Source organism: Pyrus communis, chromosome 11 (genome assembly GCF_963583255.1).
Source record: "Pyrus communis chromosome 11, drPyrComm1.1, whole genome shotgun sequence".
In the NCBI taxonomy this organism is placed as follows: Eukaryota; Viridiplantae; Streptophyta; class Magnoliopsida; order Rosales; family Rosaceae; genus Pyrus; species Pyrus communis.
In genome coordinates, this window is record NC_084813.1 from 16,283,901 (window position 1) to 16,310,354 (window position 26,454).

Sequence of the window (26,454 nt, forward strand, 5' to 3'; positions counted from 1 at the left end):
AAGTTCGTAATCATTTAAATTCTTAGTGCATGCCTAAAAACAATAAGAGTATTTCAAAAACATTCAAATCCACTACTATTTTGATCCAACATGGGCAATATGCTTTAAAAATGCTTTGTGTATACATTAAAAAAAATTGTAATTAGTGAGAGTAACATTTCAAAAATCCAAAACTTAACTGGCGCTTTTTCATTTAGTCCGAAATGATCCAACTTATTAGTTTGGTAAGGATTGCAACCCAACTAAAATTATCCAACTCAACCTAAACCAACCCAGCCCAACCTAATTTTCCTTGACCCAACCCAACCCAATCTCCTTCGGCCCGATCCAACTGTTCGTCTCACTCCCGCCCCCGCCGCACTCTCTCTAGTCCACCAACACCAAACCCCCTCCATCTGAACAGACACCCAGATCTCCTCCTCCGCATTTCTCCGATTTAGATCCGAAGATCCGCCGAGATCCAATTCCAGTTTCGGAGCTTTCCTAATGATGGAGAAGTCCTGCACTCTCCTGGTCCACTTCGACAAGGGCACCCCCGCCCTTGCCAACGATATCAAGGAAGCCCTCGAAGGAAACGACGTTGAATTGAAGATCGAAGCCCTGAAGAAGGCCATCATGCTCCTCCTCAACGGCGACACCATACCCCACCTCTTCATCACCATCATCCGCTACGTCCTCCCCTCCGAGGACCACACCGTCCAGAAGCTCCTCCTCCTCTACCTCGAGATCATCGACAAGACCGACTCCAAAGGCAAGGTCCTGCCGGAGATGATTCTCATCTGCCAGAACCTCCGCAACAACCTCCAGTCCCCCAACGAGTACATCCGCGGCGTCACGCTCCGGTTCCTGTGTCGCCTGAACGAGTCCGAGATCATCGAGCCGCTGATCCCCTCGATTCTCACCAATTTGGAGCACCGCAATCCGTTCGTGCGCCGGAATGCGGTCCTGGCGATCATGTCCGTGTACCGGCTGCCGCAGGGGGAGACGTTGCTGGACAGCGCGCCGGAGATCATAGATCGGTTCTTGGCGTCGGAGCAGGACCCGTCGAGTAAGCGAAACGCTTTCCTTATGCTGTTTAATTGCGCGCAGGATAGGGCTGTGAATTACTTATTTACACATATCGATAGGATTATTGATTGGGGGGAACAGTTACAGATGGTTGTGTTGGAATTGATCAAGAAGGTCTGTAGGGTTAATAAAGTTGAGAAAGGGAAGTACATTAAGGTTATAATCTCGTTGCTTAATGCCCCGTCTAGTGCCGTTGTTTATGAGTGTGCCGGAACCCTTGTGTCTCTGTCCTCGGCACCTACTGCAATTCGGGCAGCTGCCAATACGTATTGTCAGTTGTTGTTGTCGCAGAGTGATAACAATGTGAAGTTGATTGTGCTGGATAGGGTTAGCGAGCTTAAGGCTTCACACAGGGAGATTATGGTTGAGTTGGTTATGGATGTGCTCAGGGCACTGTCAAGTCCGAATGTTGATATTAGGAGGAAGACTCTTGACATTGTGCTTGATTTGATTACCCCCGCGAATGTTGATGAGGTTGTGATGATGTTGAAGAAGGAGGTCGTGAAGACTCAGGGCGGGGAACTTGAGAAGAATGGGGAGTATAGGCAGATGTTGGTGCAAGCGATTTACGCGTGTGCTGTTAAGTTTCCTGAGGTGGCAAGCACAGTTGTGCATCCTTTGATGGATTTCTTGGGCGATTCTAATGTGGCTTCAGCACTGGACGTGGCAGTTTTTGTGCGTGAGATAATTGAAACCAACCCCAAGCTGCGTGTTTCTATAATAACGAGGCTGCTGGATACTTTCTACCAGATCCGCAATTCCAGGGTGTGTACTCATGCTCTATGGATTATCGGCGAGTATGCTCTCTCGCTTTCGGAGGTTGAGAGTGGGATTGCAACCATTAAGCAGTGTCTTGGGGAGCTTCCATTCTACACTGCTTCTGAGGAAAAGGAGGCACAAGATGCTTCAAAGAACTCTCAGGTGGTAAGCTCGAGCACCGTGTCTTCTAGGAGGCCTGTGATCCTTGCAGACGGGACCTATGCGACCCAATCTGCTGCACTGGAAACTGCTATGTCTGCACCTGTCCTTCTTCAAGGATCTCTGATTTCTGTGGGGAACTTGAGATCATTGGTTCTCTCGGGTGATTTTTTCCTTGATTCAGTCGTGGCTTGCACATTAACAAAGCTTGTTTTAAGATTGGAAGAGATTCAGCCTTCAAAGGTTGAAGTGAACAAGGCAACCACACAGGCATTGTTGATCATGGTCTCTATGCTGCAACTGGGTCAATCCTCAGTCCTTCCACATCCGATTGATAACGACTCTCAAGATAGAATTGTCCTTTGCATCCGATTACTATGCCATAAAGGTGAAGAAGTAAGGAAGATATGGCTAGAGTCATGTAGACAGAGCTTTGTAAAAATGCTTGCCGATAAGCAGCTCCGGGAAACAGAGGAAAGTAAAGCTAAGACCCAGATATTGAATGCACAACCCGATGACCTTATTGATTTCTACCATCTCAAGAGCAGAAAGGTAAGGCAGAATTATGTTTCTCGCCTTTGGCACTCATTGAAGTAAATACCCAATCAAGTAATTGATATTGTTTCTTTATGACTTTTTTTTCATGTTCCGACTTGCTTTAGATATTGAAGCATAACATTTTTCTTGACTATTTAATGGTAATTTAGCAGTTTATAAAACTGTGGTACAAACAACCTAGTGCAATTGCAATACAGTTTATAATGTTGAATTCAGATTGTCCACCAAAACGATCATTTGTATCACAAGCTTTTGGATGTTTTTCTTATATGCATATATTTTTCAGGGCATGAGCCAGCTTGAGTTGGAGGATGAGGTCCAAGATGATCTCAAACGTGCTACTGGAGAGTTCACAAAGGATAATGATGATGCAAACAAGCTCAACCGCATTCTTCAGCTCACAGGATTCAGTGATCCTGTTTATGCTGAAGCATATGTTACAGTTAATCATTATGACATTGTTCTTGATGTTACTGTCATCAATCGAACAAAGGAAACCCTTCAGAATTTGTGCTTGGAGTTGGCCACTATGGGTGATCTCAAACTTGTTGAGCGTCTGCAAAACTACACTCTAGCTCCGGAATCAAGCAAACAAATAAAGGCAAACATTAAGGTCTCTTCAACTGAAACAGGAGTCATATTTGGTAACATTGTATACGAGACTTCTTCAAATGTGCTTGAGAGAACGGTTATTGTCCTCAATGACATCCATATCGATATAATGGATTACATCTCTCCTGCATCATGTGCTGATGTAGCATTTAGGGCAATGTGGGCTGAGTTTGAGTGGGAGAACAAGGTACACTGATTTGATATGTTTTTGCATTATTTTCTGTGCTTCATTGATATGATCATTAGGTGCTTCTTCGAGAAATGGTTTCACAATGGCTCTTAAGGATCTGATTTTTTTTTTTAAACAATCATTTGATAGTTTATGGGTGGTCAGCGTTGGTGATGATTACTGCAATATGTGCTAGCACTGTTTTAGTTATGCTTATTTTTGAATGGTAGTAGTATTGTCTCAAACCCATGCATTGTGGGCAACTGGTCTGAGTTAAAATCTCAATACGACAGCCATCTAGCCTCAGAATCACTTTTCTCGTTCTAGTAAAATACATATTCTATTTTATGTTGCGTGGCTGTTGCACCACAAATGATGCAAATTTATTCATTTCTTTGTTGTTATATATTCACTGTTGGACATTTAGATTGTGCTTCTGAATCATTGTTGGGTCATGAATCATCTTTTCATAAATGTGTTGCTCGTTTTATGAATGATAGTTCTCATGGATTTCTTTTTCATTCTCACATCAAAAAGCAATGTGCATCTTATATGTCCTTATTTAGTTTTGTTCCTTGATAGATGCACTTGGATTCTACTATGCATTAACACACTTGTGTTTCCCAGGTTGCCGTAAATACTGTTATTCAAGACGAGAAGGAATTTCTGAACCATGTTGCAAAAGCGACTAACATGAAGTGCCTGACTCCACTGTAAGTTTTACACTATCAACTATGTTGGTTACTCTGTTAGACTGTTACATATGAAATTATTACTTAAATAGATACACACAATCATACATAGCTATGGTCTTATGCAAGCATACGAAGCTTAACATATGAATATATAATTACACAACAATCGTTTAAGAAGTTGAAGTTGGCTACTTTAGTTACATGTTGGTCATTTTTCAAGTGTGATACACATGCATGTAACATGCATCCAAGAGTAGGAGCAATTCCTCTAGTTTCTTATGCATTCTTGGTGGATAATTGATGGTTCATTAATTCCTGATCATCCCTTACTAATTGGGCATTAGATCGGCACTGGAAGGAGAGTGTGGAGTCCTCGCTGCTAATTTGTATGCAAAGAGTGTTTTCGGGGAGGATGCTTTGGTGAATGTGAGTGTTGAGAAACAAGCAGATGGAAAGCTAAGTGGATACATCAGAATCAGAAGCAAGACTCAAGGCATTGCCCTCAGTCTTGGGGACAAAATCACCTTGAAACAGAAAGGCGGCCCTTGATCGAACATTAATCCTAATTTTGCAGCTGTTCTGCCTTCTTCAACCTTGCGAGTACGAGTCTGCTTATTGCAGCCCGAGGCCTACCTCCATTCATCGTGCTCTTACATCCATGTTTTTCCTTAGGATCAAGTTTGTTATAGGAATTTTTCGGTTTCTTATGTCATTGCCATGGATGTTACAGTCTAGCTCAATTCTTTTGATCAATGCCTTTCCCAGTAAGTGGATAGATAGGACATATTTTACTATCCACAATATATTCAAAGTAAATTTGTAGTGATGTCCACCTTACACATTTCTATTGTCAAATGTAATGTTTCATGTTTTAACTTTGTAATAGCTGTTGCTATCAGTCCACCAGTTTTTGTGCCAGCATTTTTTGGTCGTTGCGTTATTCATTTCACGTCCAAGTTTATTGACCCGTTTTACTTTACGGGGTGTAGTCAAATTAAGATTTTAAAGGATTTTAAAAGTGATAGATTTGATAGGATTTAAGAGGATTACAGACTCCTACAAAATTCGTATGGATTTTTAAAGAATTTGAATGGATTGTGGTGGATTGTGGTAGAAGGATTTGAAATCCTAAGGGGTGAGGTTAGATTCTTTTTAGTATTGGTTATATATACTTTTAGCTTTCAAATCCCACAAAATCCACAACTTATTGAAATCCTCCAAAATCTTAATTTTTTTAATATGCTTAGATTTGGATGGATTTTAAAATCCTTTAAAATCTTTTAATTGACTACATTAAGATTTTTAAAGTCTTTTAAAATCCTCTCAAATCCAAGTTCGACTACGCCCCTTCTAGTATTTGCACCAGTCCATATTTCGGTGCTGGGAGTAGTTTAGTACTGGTTATGTGCACATTCACTCCCTTCTCATCAAGGATGACCTCTATGGCACTCACAGTGACGTTACATGCCATATAAGTTTTTCGAGTCCGGTTCTTATAAGTGATTTACTCTTGTAAACAAGGTAATGCTATTAGGAAGTTGGAGTAATTCGATCGAGCTTAATCCCAGAAATTGACATCTTATGGTGTCTTAGAAGCAAGCAAATTAGGCAACAGCCAGCATTCTGGTTACGCAAAAGAAGCAATTTACTCCAAGAAACGTATAAACCGAAAAACAAAAATAATAGTAAATAAACTTTCCATGAACCTTAATGTTAATTCATCTACATTCCGTGGAGGGTGGGATTTAGGGTTGGGCAAATACCCATTGGTTATGGATAACCGCGGTTACCCGCTCATTTAAATTAAACGGTTACGGTTATGGGTAACCGTTTAGATAAATAAACGGTTATGGGCATAACCGTTTACCCGCGAAATTTAAATGGGCGATTATGAGTATTAACCGCGGTTATAAACGAGGAACCGTTTACCCATTTATTTTATATATGTAAAATTAACACAAACCATGTTCTCGATCTAATAATACTTAGCACCCAATAAATTACCAAGGAATTCATCAGTCCTTCTCTCAATAACACTGCTACAGGAATTCATCAGTCCTTCTCTCAATTAAACACTGATATATATCATCAGGGAATTCGTCAAATTAATTTAAATTCTTTGCGGGTAACTGTGAAATTGACAAAAATGCTTTGACAGAAATGTCTTCTAAACAATTTTTGTAACCCAATAATACTTAGAAAATATTATATTTACCTTCATTGGTAACAGTTAAAAATATCATCTGTAAACTATTATTTTAATTATTAGAATGGTATAAGGACTTAAAAAATTAAAATACGGAAATGTATGATGAATGTATTTATAACAGTGTTTAATTGTAAAAAAAAAAAGAAAATTATGACAATTTTTTTTATTTTTTATTTTCAAGTTGTTAAAAAATATGCAGACGGGTGAAAAAGGGATAATGCTATAAAAAAAAAAGATAAAAAAAAAGAAGATAAACGGGTTAAAAAGGGTAAATGGGTAAATATCACATCCCGCCCCAGGACGGATCACTTCCCTGGGTGATGTGGGATGTCACAATCCACCCCCCTTAGGGGTCCGACATCCTCGTCGGCACACCACGGCCAGGGTTAGGCTCTGATACCAATTGTAACTATCACATCCCCGCCCGGGGCGGATCACTTCCCTGTGCGATGTGGGATGTCACAATCCACCCCCCTTAGGGCCCCGATGTCCTCGTCGGCACACCATTGCCAGGGTTAGGCTCTGATACCAAACTATCACATCCCGGCCCGGGGCGGATCACTTCCCTGGGCGATGTGGGATGTCATAGTAAACGGGTATTAAACGGTTACGGTTAAATGAGTATGCGGTTATGGATATGGTTAACCGTTTAAACGGTTATGGTTATGGGTATAACCGTTTAGGCAATTACCCAACGGATAAACGGTTATACGGGTATGAGCATAAATGGTTATGGGTAAATAACCGCGGTTACCCATCCGCTATAACCGTTGCCCATCCTAGTGGGATTCAAACTTTGAGTGCAAAAGTTTAGAGACAATGTTGCTTTAACTAACTTGATCACCTTAAATATCCTTACTTTGTTAGTGTTCTAACAAATTTTAGAGAATTTTAAAAAATTTAATTTATGGGCAAACAAATTTAAGTTCAAAAGAATTTAGTAGCCAGTCAAAATCTGATTAATTTTTTGTGTGTTAACTATATTATTTATGCAAAGGAGGAGGGAGTCAGTTTAGCCTCACAATGAGCTAGCAGTAATGTGGTTGAAATTCAATTTTGCATGAGAAGCAAACTTAAGACCTCTCACTTACAAGTGAAGAGGAATACTAATAAACGTTAGTACTAAGTGGCTGTTGTTAAATTTATATGTACCTTTGTGTGAGAATCGAATCTAAGACCTTTCACTTACAAGTGAAGAGGAATACTAATAAACATTAGTATTAAGTGACTGTTTTTAACACTTACATATATATATATATATATATATATATATAAAAGGAGCATCCTAACATGGTGAAACATTCAAAATACCATAAATTGTCTTAAAAACTCCAAAAGTTACATTAAATGAAATTAAAATTGTAATTCAAAACATTTTAATTTTAAATACTTTAAATTTAAAACTTTTTTTTTTTTGAGCAAACGATATTATCTACACGTATGAGAATATGTTTAAAACTTTAGAAACAAAATAACAATAACAAAACCCCCACGTTAGTGGGTGGTTTATGGTTGGCTTCTAATTTTTTATTTTATTTTTTATATAAACAAAAATATAGAAATCAAAATAACTTAATTTTCTAAAATTTTTAAAATCTTAAAAATAACTTAGTTTAACATACAAAGGTCAATTGTCACACGCGTAAGCGTGTGACAAGAGTAGTATATGTTTGTGTGCGCATGTATAAAATATATATATATATATATATATATATATATATATATGTATATATATATATATATATGTATGTAAGTTATAAGTAGGTGGTTTGGGGGCCTAACATGTTAATGTTTGTTTGTTTGCAAGTGTGAAAAATAAAGGAAATTCATGGCATGGTAGTTGAGGCTTCTTGTGGGCTATTTATCCTTGCAGGTACAAGGTTGGTTTGAACCTGGTTACTCTCCTTTGTTTCATTTGGTACTGTTTGGTGGAAAGTTATTTTATTTGTTTCTTTTTTCGAGTAGTGTGGAAGAAACCACGACTCTATTTTTTTACTGCACTCTTATGAAGGCTCTTGGTGCACTATAAAAATGCCACACAAGTTTTGGTTCAGTCAAATAGGTTGGGGATTCTGAGATTGGAAAGTACTTTTTTCGGAAAATGGCTGATGATGAAACTTTTGAGAATCTAAAAGCTGCCCGGAAATTGTTGAAGGCTAGTATGGAGCAATCTTCAGCTCTTTCGTCGGCGATTAATGAAGCCGGGTTGAAGGTGGAACGCATGAAGGAGAGGTTGCCATCTTTGGAAGCGGCAATTAAGCCCGTTGGGACGCGAAAGTGTGGATATTTTGCAATGAGGGACCAAATCAATGGTGCCATTGGCCCTGCTGCTGCTGTTCTCAAAGTGTATGATGTCGTTCGGGAGCTAGAGAATTCGCTGTCTTTCGAATCATGTTCTGATCTCCACGCTTATCTTTTGATCATGAAAAGGCTCGAAGAGGCATTGAGGTTTCTTGCTGGCAGCTGTGGGCTGGCCATTCAGTGGCTGCATGACATTGTTGAGTTTTTGGAAGGCGACGCGTTTGCCAATGATCAAAGCCTCTTGAATGTGAAGAAAGCTCTGAGAATTCTACGGGTGTTGCACGCAATCGAGGGTTGTGCTCGCCTTGATGGAGGGGTTCTCAATGCTGCATTCATCAAGCTGGAAACCGAATTTGTAAGCTTATTAATGGAGAACAATGCTACAGCCTGCATTGCTTCATCGCCATTACCAGTGCCGGTAATTCAAAAGCTTCAAGCCATTGTTGAGAGACTGAATGCTGCTGATCGGCTTGAAAAGTGCGTATTGCTGTACACTGGCGCGCGGAGTTTGAATGCTAGAAGAAGCTTGCAGGCTCTCGATCTCGACTACCTTGAGATTCAAGTCTCTGAGTTTGATGATATGCAGAGCATCGGCCCTTACATTGAGCAATGGGGCGAGCATTTGGAGTTGGTTGTGAAGCATTTTCTCGAGTTTGAGTACAAACTCTGCAACAGTGTCTTTGAGAAGACAGAATCAGATGCTTGGAAGCGCTGCATTGCGAGATTCGCTGAAGAGTTTAGGCTTGTTTCATTCCTCCAATTTGGCAGGAGTGTCACCAAGATAAAGAAGGGCCCGGTCAAGCTCTTGAAGCTACTAGATGTATTCGCAGTTTTAGAAAATCTAAGGGTCAATTTTAACCGGCTTTTCGGAGGGGAGGCCTGCGGTGAGATTCAGAACCTCACAAGGGATCTGATCAAGAAGGTTGTCAATGGTGCTTGTGAGATTTTCTGGGAACTTCCTAGTCAAGTGGAGTTGCAAAGGCGGTTTTCTCCTCCATCGGATGGTGGCATTCCCGGGCTAGTAACCTTTATAACTAGTTTCTGCAATCAACTTCTAGGGGAAGACTACAAGCCAATCTTAATCCGGGTCTTGCGGATCCATCAAAGCTGGAAAACCGATATCCACAAAGATGAAGATGATGATCTTCTTTTGAAACAAATTTTTAGCACGATGAAGGAAATCGGGCTAAATTTGGATGCGTGGTCGAAGACCTACGAAGACATCTCCCTCTCCTATCTTTTCATGATGAACAATCACTGCCATTTCAGCCAATTAAAGGGCACAAAGCTTGGGGAAATAATGGGAAACTCTTGGTTAGGAGCACATGAGCAATACAAGGACTACTACGCAGCTCTCTACTTGAGAGAGAGTTGGGGAAAGCTTCTGATTCTCCTAACCCAAAAGGGTTGGATTTCGCCTCCTGTCGGGGGAGCAACGGATTATCATCAGGGCTCCGACGATAAGAAAAGGCTCAAGGCATTCAACGAGGCATTCGACGAGAGGTACAAGAAGCACTCGAATTGGATCATTTCGGACGATTGCTTGAGGCAGAAGGTATGCCAACTTTTGGTGCAGGCAGTTGTACCTGTTTACAAAAGTTACATGCAGAAGTATGGAGTTTTGGTGCAACAAGATGCAAGTGCTAGGAAGTATGTCAAACACACAACACAAAGCTTGGAGAAGATGCTGAGCTCACTGTTCCAGCCCCAGCTTAGCAAATACTGCAGTACCAAACATATTCGCTTTATCGGCAAGCTGAAAAACTTCGTCACCAATCAGTTTCGTGTTATGCGTAAGGCAATGTGAGTTCATAGGCTACTGCTAAAGGACCACATTTCTAGAGTTTTAGTAATTTCCTTGTACAGATCTACACGTAAAATTAATTAACATGTATTGGTTTAAATTATTATTCTCGGATTTCCTATCAACTTCTTCATTCCTATTGATGTTCTTGATTCGGAAACTTCTCCTTGTAGCTACATGTTTTCGTCGCGTTAAAAAAAATGGTTTGTGCCGCTTATGTTTGTTACTGAATTACCAGTCCAAAGTCCAAACCGTAACATTAGAAATGGTGACGAACCCTTCGACATCACATTCTAAGTTGACCTCAACCCAATAATTCCGAAGTACGACGAGCACCTGCAATTACAGCTAAATTCTGTCAATGTTATGAACAGAAGTTTACATTCTCGTAGCAAAACCGCCAATCTGATATTCCGTAATTTTACCTGCGAAGTGATTGCGGAAGTGAAACTGTCAAATCACTCTTTACAAACCAACACAAGTGCACTTCAGGCTATGCTGCTGCGAAAACTATATATATCCTAAATGAGTTTCTATGATCTTCAAGAGGAACGACACGGATGCTATACGTGGAATTAGAACGGAGGTTACCCAGCTGATTCCGCCCAGAAAACAAAATAGAAAACAGCCTTCAACAGTTTAGAAGTAGATTTCATAGATCAACCTAATATCCTCATAACTCGCGGATCCCCAGTATGGTGTTAGGATTTATTTAGTTCTGTCAACTATACGCCATTGCAACGCTGATTCTAAGAATTAAGTGCCTGCAGCGGGCTCCGTTGATGAAGCATTCCCTTCTTTGTCTGAATCAGAAAGATGTTTGGGGGCTGCTGCTGATGGTTCTGATGGATCAGTGCGAGGCTCTCTCCGCCACTGTAGACTAGAGCTCCCAAAACGTGGTGTTTTGGGGATAGCGTTTTTGTTGCCATCTGGTACATGTGCGTGGAAAGTCTTTGCAGAAATCTGGTTTGGGGCTGATGCCGCAGAAGCTGCTTCTCGTATCCTTAGAACCTATACAAAATACAAGTCAAAAGTTAGAAAACAAAGTCCAAATTTAAATTCTAGTCCCTAGAATATGTCAGTCTCCAAAGGTGAATCTCAAATTTACGATCCTTGTGTGTGTTTGTGAAATATAAGAGACGCACATAGAAACTTGTACAGCCCAACAAGCTCAATAGTATCAAACCATTCAATTTATAATATTTTTCCCAACTTGGTTCGTCTTCAGTCATGGAAGGAAAATAAGGGCAATTATGTAGCATTTTCAACGTGCATCCACTGCCTAATGATGGTAAAAGATATAACAGTAGAGTATCAGGTTTATTACACTCAACCAAGTCAATCTCCATACGGCCTACCCTCGCCCCTTTCATTTTTTTCTTTCTTTCAATCTGTTTCGCTTTTTGTTTCACACTTTTTGTTTGCTCACCTTCACTATTCTTGAATAAAACATTGTCCCACTCAATGCCAAGGCTTTGTCAACAGATTCCTTGCTATCAAAGGTAACATAAGCAGACCTAAGAACAGAAATGTCAGAAACCGGTCCTGGACCTAAGATGAAACATACAAACAGAAATTGTACTCCTTAGATCATAATAGAGCAGATGACGAAATAAGCGTTACCCTTGTGGTTTAGCAGTTACTATGTCTGTCAGAATCACCACATTGAAAACCCCTCCACACTTGGCAAAGAACGATGACAAAGCTTCTCTAGTAGCTGAAAAATGTACCTGTTTTTATTTTTTTTTTCAAACAGTATATGGTATGCTTATGAGATATTTTACATAAATGCAGAATTGCAGATACAACAATTAAATTAATAAAAATAAGGAGGAATAATAGCAATCTCCATGGAAATTAACCACACACAATTTGCACTTTATTTAAACAAATGTGCGTACAAGTTGCAATCCTCAGGTACTAGTTAGCTTAACTAAGAGGTGAACAGAAAGCGAGCCTAAATTACTAGATGTGAAAGAATACTGCCTCCAAATACCAACGTCAGTTAAAATACAGACTTGAAATTTGTAACAACATTCGCAAAGATGACCTAACAATGTGTGTAATTAAAAATAACTTTAAGAAATATCATTATGTATTACTACAGCTAATTGTTATCATCTGGTAGAACAGAAGCTCTACAAGAGTCTGTTTCTATAACCATCTCAAAGGATTTCCACAGAGGCACACCCCTCTGGTTTCCATCTATTTATTATCAACTGTTCACCTAGAATTTCAATCCACTGAATACTTTCCCTTAGTGATTTCGTGTTCGCAAAGTCAGCCACTTCTCATCACACTACTGTGAACTTTAATATTTCACTAATAGAGTGAATAAAAGAAGGAATATTATACAGAAAGATCTTACATTTGTCACCAATACAGTCCTTGACTCAATCTCAGTGTTGTTCTCCGAATCCTTTAGTATATCTGTAAATGCATGCATTAGAACACATCCACCCAAAACCACCTTCCCCCACCCTCTACATTTGTGCACAGACATTTGTTTCTAGTTCAATTTCTAGTTCAAAATTCAAAGCATTTATAAGTTGAAACAAATTTCATACTTCAGAAAATTGGTCCAAGTTATCTAGAGGCTTTACCAGATTTTGACAAACGATTGACTTTCACCACCTGCTTTGATTGAAGCTTTGACATTTCCATTTCAATTTGATGCAATCTTTCTTTTACTTCAAGCACTTCCTAGGAGAAAATCAGTCAAGGAGGGAAAACTAAGTTGATTCTTAAAATTACCAGACTTGAGGTTAAAGTCAATCTTAAAGGACATACTGATGCCAGTTTCTGAGTAGTCCTCGAACCATTTTTGGTCAACTTTGACTTCTTGAAATCCTGTGAGATATCTTTGTACTGAGGATCTATGTTTCTCTCATGCACCAAAGAAGCTGAACCAGTGCCAAGGCCTGCCCTGATTTCACCAAAGAGCCTCTTACGTCCAATATTGTTTGCACTATGAGGTTCACCCATTGCACTACCACCATGGTCCAGTTTCCTAGTCTCAACAGGGTGCCTATAAGACCTCGTCCCAAGAGCAGGAACTTCAGGATTACTCTTCAGAGGCATTAATGGGGGCTGGTTATGGACTCCTCCATCTTGTGTCTTACGGCCAACACCATAGAAATTAACATTCTTGTGCCCTACAAATATGTCCTCACATGGCTTGCCCAATCTATCCCAAACACTACCCCGAGGTTTTTTACTATGCACAAACCCTGTACCTATTAATCTTGGTGACAGACTGCTTTCTAATGGGTTACTGCCACAGATCTCTTTAGGACAAGGACGTCCTGCAGGAAGAAAGCATAAAAAGAGTCCTCATTATTGACCCATGAGCAAACTAAATTTGTACGTCTGTAGAAAGGCAGCTAAAACAAATCAGTTTCACACAATCACATACAGGCACGTAATTATATATTTACATTTACAATTTTCTCAAACATGCATTGAGGTAATCGAACATGGTACCTGATATGACATATTGCGTAACCTTAGACTCTGCCTCTCTTTTCGGCAAATGTAAGAGCTCCTTAGGCAACTCACTTGATTCATGCTTGAGAATCTGCTCTACAATAAGATAATTCTGAACTTACAAAAAGAAAAATGTGTTTAAAAATCACTGTCAGCTGTATTAAACTGTTCAATAGGCCAACCTGGTTAATTTTATTTATACACCGAGTTCTTCTAACTAGCTCACAATTGGTATTATCAGTTGCAATAGGTCCTTTTAGAATTTCATTTCTGCATGCCCGTGACAATGTTTTCTTGGTATTCACCTCACTGAAAGGGACAGATTGAAAACCTTTGGCAAGTTTCACATCTTCACAAGAAACAGGATCACATGTTGACATATGGTAGGACTTGTCATCTTTCATCTGCCATGGTAAAGTTATATTACAAACTCCTCCTAACGCTCTATTATACATAAAGAAATAAATTCGGATAACTCATATTACCAAAAGTTCATCGGCATGTCTAGTAGAATGATTCTGGAATTCTGCACATCTGTCGGTGCTTGCACCCTTGCATCTCTTACTCTCTTGGTAACTAACAGTAGCAACTTCATCTGCATTCAATAAGCCGGTGTCTGCAGAAGATTGACCAGCATATTCCAACATAAGATTCCATAACCTACATTGGCAGAGCAAAGGGATTAGCATCGACTATTCAAATCTGAGTCAGCATGTAAAGAAGAAAATTGTAGCTAATCAAGAGAGTTTGATAGTCAGGGTACCAGGATACAAAATCTACAGTCACGTCGCCAAGAAATGCTTCTAAATCCTCTTTTGCCTGATATTGATGCTTTCCATTACAAACCAGCACTGTTATATATTCCTAAAGTAATGAACATATTACTCTCAGTAAAATTTGGAGTAAATTTAACCATGAAGCAGTGAAAACTTGTTAATGAGAACAGGGCAAATCACGCATGTGCGTTCAATGTAAAATTTCAAACACAAGATTGACAATAAAAAGAAACAAAAAAAGAAGTTAAAAGCAACTTGTCAACAATTAATGAAATTGACGAATCTTTCTTCTACTTTTCGTACATCAATTCGCAATATAAGACCACTCATTTCTTGTTGTCCACTCAAATGCTTTTGATTATAGAAGATGTTAAGTAAGCTCTAGCCTCTTGCTCTATCTGATATTACACATTGATAACGTCTATAGAGACGCGCATGCAACTCTGAGACTATATGTTAAAAAATTGTGCATTAATTAGCAAGCAAACAACGAAATCATCGCGAAATGTAGCATGGATTGTTAATTTCATTGCCAACATTTTCTCAGCAACCAAACATACAGTTATTATTATGTTGATTAGGCAGCATATGAAACTTTCACTCTCATTCCACCGAAAGCAAAAGCATCACGAAACATAGCGTAAGCGTTAATTTCTCTGCCTACATTTTCTCAGCATCCAAACAACTAGTTACGAAAGAGAATCGCTAGTACATTTTCCCAAAAAAATCAATTCCTATCGTTAATTAGACTCGAAAAATGGAAATAAACAAAGGAAAATCAGAAATCGCAGGAACTGGAAGGGATGAGAAAAATTACAGCGAGGACGTCGTCTGTGTACTCGGAGAGAAATTGAGGAAGCTTGACGGCAATGGAGGATTTGAGCTTCCGAGCGAAAGGCGATTTCCTGTGGAGCTTGAAGGTCTTAGGGTTCGCCGAGAAAATATCCATCGGAGATTGTCGTAGTTCCGTTAGGATCGCTCTCGCTCTCTCTGATCAATACTTTTGACGGCCCATATACCACTCGAGTAAGAAGGAGCCACTGAAGCATATTATACCAGAAAACTAATGAATGTGCTTGATTTCATAAAGATTAATTTTTTTACAATAAAAATATGTTTTTTCGTTAAAATAAAGTTTTTCATTAAAATTTTCCATTATACAAGCATTCCCAACATTTTGAAACGTCAAAATTTTTTTTTCCTTTAGTGTTTTGGTTTTATAGGTTCATAGTGACGTTATCTTCACTATAACTGAATCATTATTTTAAAAAAATTATTATACACTCCAAATTGGACGAGTTCAGGTCGAAAATTAAAGTACCATTACGGCCCTACCCCGATAACCATACCGAAAAATTCCCCAAGCACGTCTCCATCCCAGCTTGTTATCCCTCAACCCAACTCATTAAAAGACAAAACTCCACAAAACCACATCAGGATGCATATGCATAGTCCTACAATCTTATTGCAGAATTGAACTTTCTTGTCGACACCTCTAATTCAGTGAACAAGGAAAAAGTTAACTCAAGAATTAAACTTGATTTTCTTAATTCCTTTCTCCCTTTATACACATTTCCTTTCGGGCTAACTACGGTTTATACCATTCAGGTTTGTGGTGATTTTCAAACTAGGCTAAAAGGTTCTAATTTTCTCACATTGCACCATGAGATTTTGAAATTATGTCATTTTACACATTTTATCTCTTTGAAGATCTAAACTTCTATTAAATTGATGAGTTGTCTGTGTCAATATGAGGTAAATGTGGCTTACACATAGCCCATATAATGATTTCAAACTCATCATGTCATCAATTTATTGATGGATTAAACAATCAATTCGACCAAAGACATACATTGATACAATTGGGACACATTGAAATGCAAAATAAGAAAATTAAAACTTCACGGCCTATTTTAAAAATTACCTCAAATTTAAAGAGTGTAAAATGGATTTCGCCACTTTAATATTTGAATTTGGCGAGGGAAAATAGAAATCAGTATAATAGTCATTAATTCCCTAACCAGATAGATATTTCTTAGTGGTAATCAGTAAGTGTTGTTTTGTTTCCACATCATGCAAATTCGCATAAATTTATTTTAGAGTAAATTACAACTTCATACAATATTTTTAAAACATTTTAATCTCATACATTAGTTATCATTTCATTTCAATTTCATACCACCGTTAAAAATTCTGTTAATTTAACCGTAAAATGATAATAGGATAATAGTGAGTCCCACATTTTTGCTTATGTGGCCGACAACTTCTGCCATGTGGCAGACAACTAAAAAAATATTTAACTAATAAAAAATAATTTTTTTGTATAATTAAAAACTTGAAAAATAGAAAGAAAAAATTAATAAAATCCCTAAAACCTCTCCAGTTCCACGCCCTCTGTTCTCACCCAGGACACCCCCGCCGTCGTCCTCTCCACTTGCGCCATTCTCTCGGACCCCACCACCGGATTCTCCCTCCGTAACACCTTATTCAACAACGCCGTCCTCGATTACAGCGTTGCCTACTTTCTCACGATCTTCTCCATTACTTCGTCTCCCTCCCCAATGACATCCTTTCCATCGACCACCACCTCGCACGGCACATTCGCCATCTCTCCCTCCTGATTCTCTCCGAGGTCCCAGCCTTTGCCATACATGTGGACGCTCGGCGACGCCGCCGCTTGCAAGCCCAAACCTCAAGCCTTCTTCTGCCATAGCTCGATTGTGAGAGGATCTGAGCTCTTCACCGCTTAAATATCCATATCAGGTGCTCTCTCCCATGGTGAATTAGATTGCCCGTCTGGGTCTTCTCCATCTCCCTTAAAACCTGCAATTCCAACTCGTCCCAGTCCCACATGGGTCAAATTCATGGAGAATCGGGAAGGGGCTGCGATTTGGGTGGCGGTGGGGTTGTGCTCAATTTCACCCCCAGACACCGCCACCTTCTTCGCCGAAGCGCTGGCCCATCAATATTCCGAGTATTCCCTCAGTAGCCGATCGACGACTTCTCCGATATGCTGCAGATGCACATCTACGAAACCTGCCCTCAGATTTTTTTTTTTATTAAATAAAATATTAATTGTTTGTGCATGTGCTACAAATTGGCAGCCATATCAGCACAAATATAGAACTTATTATTATTACGTCATCATTTAACTGCTAATTTAGAGCAATTCCACTTCTAAAGATTTTGCGCCAGCCTCCAGCGTATTTATATAAATCCCAATGAACGGTAATAGACCAAGAGCATTTCTATCCCTAACAAAAAAAAAAACCTAATGAATTTTATTAAAATATTATTATTATTTATTATAAAATAATAAAATAATAATTGTATTAAAAAAAAAAAGATAAGTCACCTTTCCACTAACCCTCTCTACTCTTCCTCTACATCCCAACCGATTCTCTCTCTCTCTCTGTCTTTTCTCTCCCTCTCTCTTTTTCAGCTCATTCCCGTGAGCTCTACTTCTCATTCCTCTTCAAAACCTTCAACAAATCAAACACAAAATATTATTTTTGTAATCCCTGGAGCTCAAGGAACCCAACCATGGCCTTGCATGCGGCATCGATGCATGGTGCGAATCCTACCATTGAAGCCGAGAGCTTGAGCTCTCAATCTCTAACCCAGGTGATGTTTCTATCACTCTATTGTGTTCTTGAGCTTTAAATCCTGTTGTGTTGCAATTTTTGTGGTTAATTTGAGGGCTTAATTTCCTGCATGTGATTCCGACAAAGGAAAACGGACAACTCCGACGAGTTCAAGGTCCAATCTCGGTGAAATCTCTTGCATTTCACCTGGGTAAGTTCTCAATCCTATTCTTATGATTGCTAACATATAAATCGTGTTGGAAACCTTTGTGTTGATGCAAACTTGCTGTCAGTGCATTTTTTTCCAGATTTTCCGTCAAACTCGGGCCATCATTTTCAGGCCATTTGCCTTTTCCCTCCGTCGCTCCATCCATCCCTGACATCACCACGACGTCATACGGGCCGGTCCCAAGGTCTGTCAATTTTGGGCTGGCCTGGAGACTAGCTTGGGTTGGGTGCCAGGCAATCCCGTGGGCTGGAGAGACTTCCCTAGGTGCCGGCCTATCCCACCCCCGGTGGAAGTGCTCTTAACAAAATTTTTAATGGTTGCATGAAATTGAAATGAAAAGATAACTAATGTATGATATTGAAATGTTTTAAAGATATTGTACGAGGTAGCAATTGCACCTAAACCTGATAGGATAAAATATAATTACCACTTTATTTTATTTTTGTTACATTGCAGGGGATCAAACGCCTCTGAACTTATTGTAATTATATTTATACTCCCCCACCACATTACCGTCACCCTAACGCTCATGATGTATAGGGTTTGGTCCTCCTGGTGTCTGTATAAGAGAAAAATCCAATTCTACGTTGGGATAATGCAAAAGACGTTTATAGCCCGATAAGGGGTGTTGTTTGTGCAGAAGACGTTTATCACCCGATACGACATGTTGTTTGTGGATGGCTTGGTCCTGGCGGTGCAATTGGTGCTCTTCAACTACACGCCGTCCATAGCAACCTGTAGATAACACCCAAATAATGCTCATTACGAAGATGACCAACATGAGCATCAAATCAATGTGTAGGACATTACAGTAATTACAATGAAGCTGGGGGTGGGGGTGGGTGGGTAATTAACAAAAAATTGATATGGTCAATATATATACCTGATGAGCTTAGAAGAATTAAAGCAATGCAAAAAAGACATCCAAAGTTGATGGAAGCCATACTGTAAGGGGCAGAACCAGAAAATTCTCAATGGTATATGAAATGATGAATCACCCTAGAGAATGTATGTATGTATTTATATTTACACTTATAGGAATAAATGGAAATTATGTGTGTCCTAGATCTGCTTAGTTCGCTACCAAATCCTAGCATCAAATTCAAATAGAAATCAATAAAATATGTTTCTTTTAATTGCTGTTTGTTGTCCCTTCGGGGACATCTGATAAAATTGGAATGACACAAGGAATTGCTGATTTGTTACTTATAATATAAGTTTATAGATCACCTAAATATGCTTAGTTGGGTGCTAAATCGTAGCACCAAATTGAAATAGAAATCAATAAAATACGTTTCTTTTAATTGTTGATTTGTTGCTAATAGTAAAAGTTTTTTTCTCATTACAATAATATGACATTGAGAAAATAGGATCACAGTCATTTGCATTTTTCATTTCTAGAAAATTTAGCAAATTTGCAAATCAACTCATTTTTTTTCTCATTTTACTCAAATAATACAGTAAAATTTCTCTAAAGTTATAAAATTGGGTCCAAATCAACCAATTTTATAACTTTAGAAATAATCAAAATAATGGATGATGGACAATCTCAAGGATCATTTCTATTGATTTTCAATCTCAAGAACCAAAATGATGTGTTATGCAAATCTCAAGAACCATTTTGGTTAAAAAAACTTATTTTAAATTGTTTTCCTGTAATTAAACATTTGATGAAATATGCAGGATTATATCTAGTAATTGTTAGATTAATTCTCGTATGAAATAAGTACAAATAGACACCTTGATCAGTTGGCCTAACGATACTTGATAGAAGATGTCTCAAATTGGACTTACATAGATGTGAAAAAAATAACATATATGTTCAGAGTCATATACTACACTAAGTTGTGGTTTGTCGTACCATCTGATATAGCTAGTACACCTCAACTGATAAGCTATGATTTTTATTCAGGCATCGGTGCAACCTTGCAACTGCCCCCAATATTTCGAGGCAATACTTGTTGCGGTTGGGGAACTGTGCGCAATGACTATGTATAGTCCCACCAAAACTAAACGTTCTTTCTGCTGCATGACCTGCACATTTAATATATAAATGAAGAGGTAATTAGATTCAACCCCTCAAATTCTATATTTTTTAATTAAAAGGGATGTATTCAATTGAGAATTTGAGAGATTTTAATAAATTTATAAATTCATGGATTTATATGGAATTTAGTTGATTTGTAGAGATTCCATATAAAATTTTGATTCAATTCATTCGAAATCTCATGGGAAGATGTGAGATTTATGGATGCTTAAAATACATTACGAAATCTCTCAAATTCCCTTTAATTCCTTAATTTTCTCAAATTCTTTAAAATCAATTTCTAATTGAATACACCTGAAATGTTATAAATTTCTTTAAAATCCTAATTGAATACACTCGGATTGCTAAGAATTTTAATAAATTATCCTAAAATTCTAATTGAATACACCTTGAATTTCAGAGAATCATTCAAAATTCTGATTGAATAGCCCTAGATTCATTAAAAGAATTAAAACCCCTCAAAATCTCAATTGAATACACCTCCTTAAATATTGGTTGGCTTTTAATTTTTTTTTATTAAAACGCTCTAAAATTAAACCATGTTCTTTTCTTAGTTTCCGACTCAATATTTTATATAAATTTAAACACAATAAAAGTTGTATCATTATTAAAGCTGAGATCTAGAGTCCATAAATTAATATGAATTGTTTTCTAAGATTTGAATTTTATTTTTATTTTATTTTATTTTTAGAAACGCGAACTAAATCCATTTCATAGAAAAAGATCTAGTCCTTCTCCTGTTTTTTTTCTTCAAATAAATGAGTCATTATTTCAGTAATTAATACTAGTATGAACACATTTTTTTAGAAAATGAGAAAGAGAGAGAGAGAGAGAGAAAGAGAGAATGTTGGGGGGGGGAGTGGGAGGTTTTTTTTTTTTTATTTTTTTATTTTTTTTTTATTATTATTATTATTTTTATATATTGGAGGTATTTTAACATTACATGTAGATGAGGCTTTGATAAAAAAAAAGGTAAAATTTGGACCTGTGAAATTACATTATTGCCCATCATTTTTTTTGTGTGATAGAAGACTAAGTAATATTTTCACCATCTTTTGATTGACAAAGAGGGTTTCATTAATTAATAGAGATATTAAAAATTGATAGAATATATTACCATCAAGTTTCTTTATTTCTTCCATCTCCTCTATAAAAGTCACAACATCATATCCTCTAGCCGCTATCCAAAAGTTACTTCAAAGCAGTAACTGAGAGTTATTTTTTCTATTATTGCTATAAATGTGTGTACAACAATGTCTATGTGGAGAGTGGAAATATGTTTAGAACCGCTTCAATAACACCCTTGGAATATAACACAACTTTGTCAGCAAAATTTCTTTAGTTGAAGTTAGTAAAAAAAAAAAAAGCAAAATAATAATAAGAATATCGCTTTTTTGTCTATCTATGTCCATGGAATGTTGTCTACGTTGTAACTACCCATCATTGTTTTCAAGTGAATTATGAAGAATGTCTAGCATCATAGCACTCTAATGCAACAACTACCATAGCTATGGGAAACACCACAAAACTACTATCTAAACTAACTTATGTTAATAGATCGCCTCCAAAAGGCCATTTCAAGAAGCATCCATTATGGGACCATTATTTTCTAGGGCCAAAGTAAGGTTGATTTGAACATAGATACCTCAGAAGTCAAGTCAGGGACTCAACATCTCTTAGTAGAGCTGGATCAAACAGAGCAGCGGTGCCACCATCACTCTGTTATGGGGCAATAAGACCTGAACAAATGGAGTAATGGTGCCACCACCACTTCGTTGGGATGACCATGCTTGTTCCACAAGACACGGGACCTGATCTGGTTGTGGAATCAGCCAGATCCTTTATAACTAAGTCTTGGAGTTCCTACAATCTAGGAATTGGCGTGCACCACAAGTAACCACAACTCCTAAGAGGGTGCAATTTCTACCTCTACATCTCCTCCAGGATTATCTCAGTTTAGGACATTGATTTTATCCCAAAAAGGTCTCTCTCTTGGTTGGTATAAATACACCAATCTAGGGTTTGTTTCTGGTAAAGCAATTTATGCACTCTAATTCTCTTGCCCACCACTTGAGTCTTATATTTGCTTACTAACTTGATTGTCGGAGAGCTTTTGGCCGCCACACCTTCCCCCATCTTAGGCTTGCTCACAGTTGCTTGCTTTTTCACACGTTACTCAGATTTGTGCATCTCCACCACTAACGGCTGTGCACGAATTTGGTTCCAACACAATTAGTGCTTTCATTGAGAGTATGATTGCTGAAGAATTGGTGCATTGCCACCACCACAAGCATGACTGCTGAAGGAAGCTCTGTTGACTCCAATGTTAATCCCACCATGGGAGACAACCCATTTTTCGATGCATCCGCTATCCCAAAGGTGGATAACCCGCTACTTACACCTCCGCCACTTCTGGAGCAAGTAATTAACAGCCCACGGGAGACGACAACCACGCCTGGAAACAATAAAGGTCCGATCAACAGGCCCCCTCTTTCCATGGATGAGATTTGGGATACCTTAATGAATATTAACACCTTTATTGACAATGCTGCAAAAAAACCAAATGGATGCTCGAGTTGAGAGCCACTACAACTTCGTGGACATCGAAAATCAAATGAAGAACTTGGAGAATTCGAGCTAGACTACACCTCAAACTGAGATTTCCGTTTTCGGTTACATAAGCATCATAACCTTTGAAGGGGAAACGATCGTATCAATCGCTGCTCTAACTCTAATAGAAATCGCTTATCCAAGTAGAAGTCGCTTCTAGAAGCAGGCTCTGAACCCCACAAGACTCCCCTCAACTAGCACATCACAATAACACTGCCAACTTTCCAAGTTAAACTGTATATGCTCGAAACCATCGCAAAGATATGGATGTCAAATTTATGTAAAATTTTGCAGAACGCAATTATGAGCTACGTGGAGAACGTTTCATCATTTTACCACTCATAGAGCAAGCTGGAATATCTCTGCAGAATTCCTTAAGTTCTTCATCCAAATTCATATCAAATAACATACAACCAGTTGCAACAACTTATGAGTCTAGGATACATGCAGTCATGATCAAGTTAACGACTAATCTAAGGGTTCAACCAATTCAAGTCCGCTCCGATGAGCTAAAAACAAAAGACAACCGCAAAGCACTGCGTGAGAACTCCCAAATTGTCCTCCTCCACTACTAGCTTGTAATGGAAAAGATGAGTGTAGCGGAGAAGAGTGCTTCATTGGATGTGTGGGCACATGAGAATGATAGGATTAAGAACGAAGATATTCAAGGTAAAGTAAGAGTAGCCGTAATTGAAGATAAAATAAGAGAAAATCGGTTAAGGTGATTTGGGCATGTGAAGGAAGACTTGAAAAGATACTCTAAGACAAGGAGTACTTGGAGCTAACAAAATACTTGGTGCAAAACCGCGTGCAGTGATGTTCTATGATTCATATAGCCAATCCCACTTAATGAAATAAGATTTTTGTTGTTGATGTTGTTTGTTGTTGAGGTCTAAGAGAAAGGGACTTACTTGTTCATATGTATACCCATAATATACTTGAGATACCTAAGTGCTGTTAGAAAAGGTTTCGATACCAGAATTTAGAAGTAATGAATGTTAGAAAAGGTTTCGATACCTTTAGAAGTAATGAAACAAAAAACACAAAATAAAAGCAATGTTTACATGTATACAAAGAACACAACTCATATGACGTAGCATTCAACGCATTATAATAAGGGTGAATGACATTGATGCATATGTCTCACTTCTCACAAATGTATCAACAACAAAAAATACATATTATGATTTAAGTGAAATTTGTAATGTTACGTGACCATGTTTTATAAAAAAAAATTACTCAATAGAAGACAGAGAATCCTAATATTTTTACGCACCTTTTTAAATTTTATTAACGCGCCATACATGATATAAATTAACTATCAATTTAGATGTATTTCCTGTACTTGGTTGTAAAGAATTCAAGTTCAAATCTATGAAAATTCCATCAGTCGTTAAAATCCTCCGTATTTGTCATATTTCCTTCTTGTTTCATTATCTTTTAGTGCACTTAATCATGTGTATTCAGTCGTCCTTCCAATCACATTTGCAAAGAAAATCTACTCACTGGGCAAAGATAGGGCAAAATACAAAGAATTGAATATAATCACAGATTAATTGCAAATACATTGAATAAAAAGGAGGCGCCTCACAAAATCTATGTATTTTGGAAAACCTATTAAACTCTACAAAATCCTATGAACAATGAACACATTTAAACTCTATAAAAAAAAAAACCAACTCAAAATATTTTCCCACTCACTCGAATTCTGATAGTTGTAGTGAGATCATGGCTAATTCCTCACCCTCACCCTCGCCGCCGCCTCCACCACCGCCGCACGTAGTTATATTCCCCTTCATGGCTCAAGGCCACACGATTCCATTGCTAGACATATCCAAGGAACTCTCAAACCGTGGCCTAAAAGTCACCATCGTCACCACCCCACTAAACGCACCGTTCATCCACTCCAAACTCTCAAACCACACGTCCATCACCGTCTCCGTTGTGCCGTTTCCATATGTCCCGGACCTTCCGGAGGGCTGTGAGAATACCGCCGACCTTCCTTCAATGGACTCGTGGGTTCCCTTCGTCACTGCCACCAAACAAATGAAACCACAATTCGAAACCCTTCTGCATGATATGGTCGATGGTGGTTCCCGGCCACTTTGTGTAATCTCAGACTTCTTCCTCGGTTGGACGTTGGACACGTGTCGATCATTCGACATTCCACGTGTTGTGTCACATGGAATGGGTGTACTGCCTATGCTTGTTCTTAAAACCGCTTCCGTGCACGTCCAATGCCAATACCAACGTCAACGCCAGAAGACCTTAGATTTGGAGTCAACAGATTTATTGCCAAATTTGGCACTTCCCTTCACGTTGGATATATCCGACTTACCTCCTCGATTCTCTGATCTGAATGACGCATTTGAACGCGTCATCTCAGAGGTCGAAGAGGTGGATAAGAATAGTTGGGGTGTGATTGTCAACAGCTTCCAAGAGCTTGAATGTGAGTACGTTACTGCATTGGAAGGTTTGTACAAGCATGCCAAAGCATGGTGTGTGGGGCCGGTTCTACTCTATGAAGAGGACGATGGGTCCCGCAATGAGAGCGTATCGTGTCCGTACATCAAGTGGCTCGACGAGCAGGATGGATCCGGTGTGGCGATCTACGTGTCGTTTGGTACACAAGTGCGATTGTCGGATGATCAGATGGACGAGATCGCTTACGGGTTGGAGATGGCAGGGTATCGGTTTATATGGGCCGTTCGATCGAAGACGTGGAGGGCGGATGAAGGGTGGGAGACGAGGGTGGAAGGGAGAGGGTTTGTTGTACGTGATTGGGTGGACCAGCGGAGCATCCTAGCACATCCAACGGTGGGTGGGTTTTTGAGCCACTGTGGGTGGAACTCAGTGATGGAGAGCTTGTCAATGGGGGTCCCATTATTGGCTTGGCCAATGGGAGCAGAGCAGCCACTGAATGCCAAGTATGTTGCAGTGGGATTGAAGGCAGGGTTGATGGTTAAACCAGAGAAGATCAAGACCGTTGATCGCCATGTGATTTGTGAAGGAGTGAGGGAGTTGATGGGAGGTGAGAAAGGGCGGAGGGCTAGGGAAAGGGCAAGAGTATTGGGGAGCACGGCGAGGCGTGCCGTGGAGAAAGGTGGATCGTCGGATAAGAAATTGGATGAACTGATCAAATGCCTCATTGCCAATGCCAACCAAAAGGAAATAAAATTCTAAAATTTCTTGTGAAATTGGCCAAAATGATAGTTGATATTTTATTCAATAATTGAAATTTAATTTTTGTTCATTTACCTAATTTCACAAGTTTCTTTGACCTTGATATGACTTTTTTCCCCAATTGATCCAAAGTTTTGCATTCAACACTCACTCAAAAGTTAATTCAATTCTCCACCAGCATGCATAAACAAATCTCAACTGTTGG

The 26,454-nt window shown here is 38.8% G+C and overlaps 4 protein-coding genes across 5 annotated transcripts; 3 read left to right on the top strand and 1 right to left on the bottom strand.

Annotated features, from left to right (window-relative positions):
- Positions 1–452: 452 nt before the first annotated feature.
- On the top strand, positions 453–4,941 carry LOC137707951 (coatomer subunit beta-1-like). Its single transcript, XM_068446901.1, has 4 exons — positions 453–2,538; positions 2,831–3,343; positions 3,953–4,038; positions 4,365–4,941. The coding sequence occupies exons 1-4, from the start codon at positions 487–489 to the stop codon at positions 4,567–4,569; spliced, it is 2,856 nt and encodes a 951-aa protein (XP_068303002.1). The 5' UTR covers positions 453–486; the 3' UTR covers positions 4,570–4,941.
- A 3,389-nt stretch (positions 4,942–8,330) lies between these two features.
- Positions 8,331–10,355, top strand: LOC137749263 (exocyst complex component EXO70I-like). The gene has a single exon (XM_068489366.1). The coding sequence runs from the start codon at positions 8,331–8,333 to the stop codon at positions 10,335–10,337; it is 2,007 nt and encodes a 668-aa protein (XP_068345467.1). The 3' UTR covers positions 10,338–10,355.
- Positions 10,356–10,447: 92 nt separating this feature from the next.
- On the bottom strand, positions 10,448–15,622 carry LOC137708602 (uncharacterized). 2 transcript variants are annotated; one of them, XR_011064813.1, is made up of 12 exons: positions 15,414–15,622; positions 14,584–14,684; positions 14,306–14,480; positions 14,003–14,224; positions 13,818–13,911; positions 13,125–13,639; positions 12,938–13,037; positions 12,703–12,764; positions 11,958–12,064; positions 11,764–11,851; positions 10,760–11,345; positions 10,448–10,670 (listed from the first exon to the last, which is right to left on the bottom strand). XR_011064813.1 is itself a non-coding variant. In XM_068447718.1 (11 exons), exons 1-11 carry the CDS (start codon positions 15,543–15,545, stop codon positions 11,091–11,093), a joined length of 1,851 nt encoding a protein of 616 aa, XP_068303819.1. In that variant the 5' UTR covers positions 15,546–15,622; the 3' UTR covers positions 10,739–11,090. The 2 variants fall into 2 exon arrangements, 1 of the variants encoding a protein (XP_068303819.1); XM_068447718.1 differs by lacking the exon at positions 10,448–10,670 and having other exon boundaries at positions 10,739–11,345.
- A 9,172-nt stretch (positions 15,623–24,794) lies between these two features.
- LOC137709080 (UDP-glycosyltransferase 90A2-like) lies at positions 24,795–26,249 on the top strand. Its single transcript, XM_068448221.1, has one exon. It carries the CDS (start codon positions 24,795–24,797, stop codon positions 26,247–26,249), a length of 1,455 nt encoding a protein of 484 aa, XP_068304322.1.
- Positions 26,250–26,454: the final 205 nt, after the last annotated feature.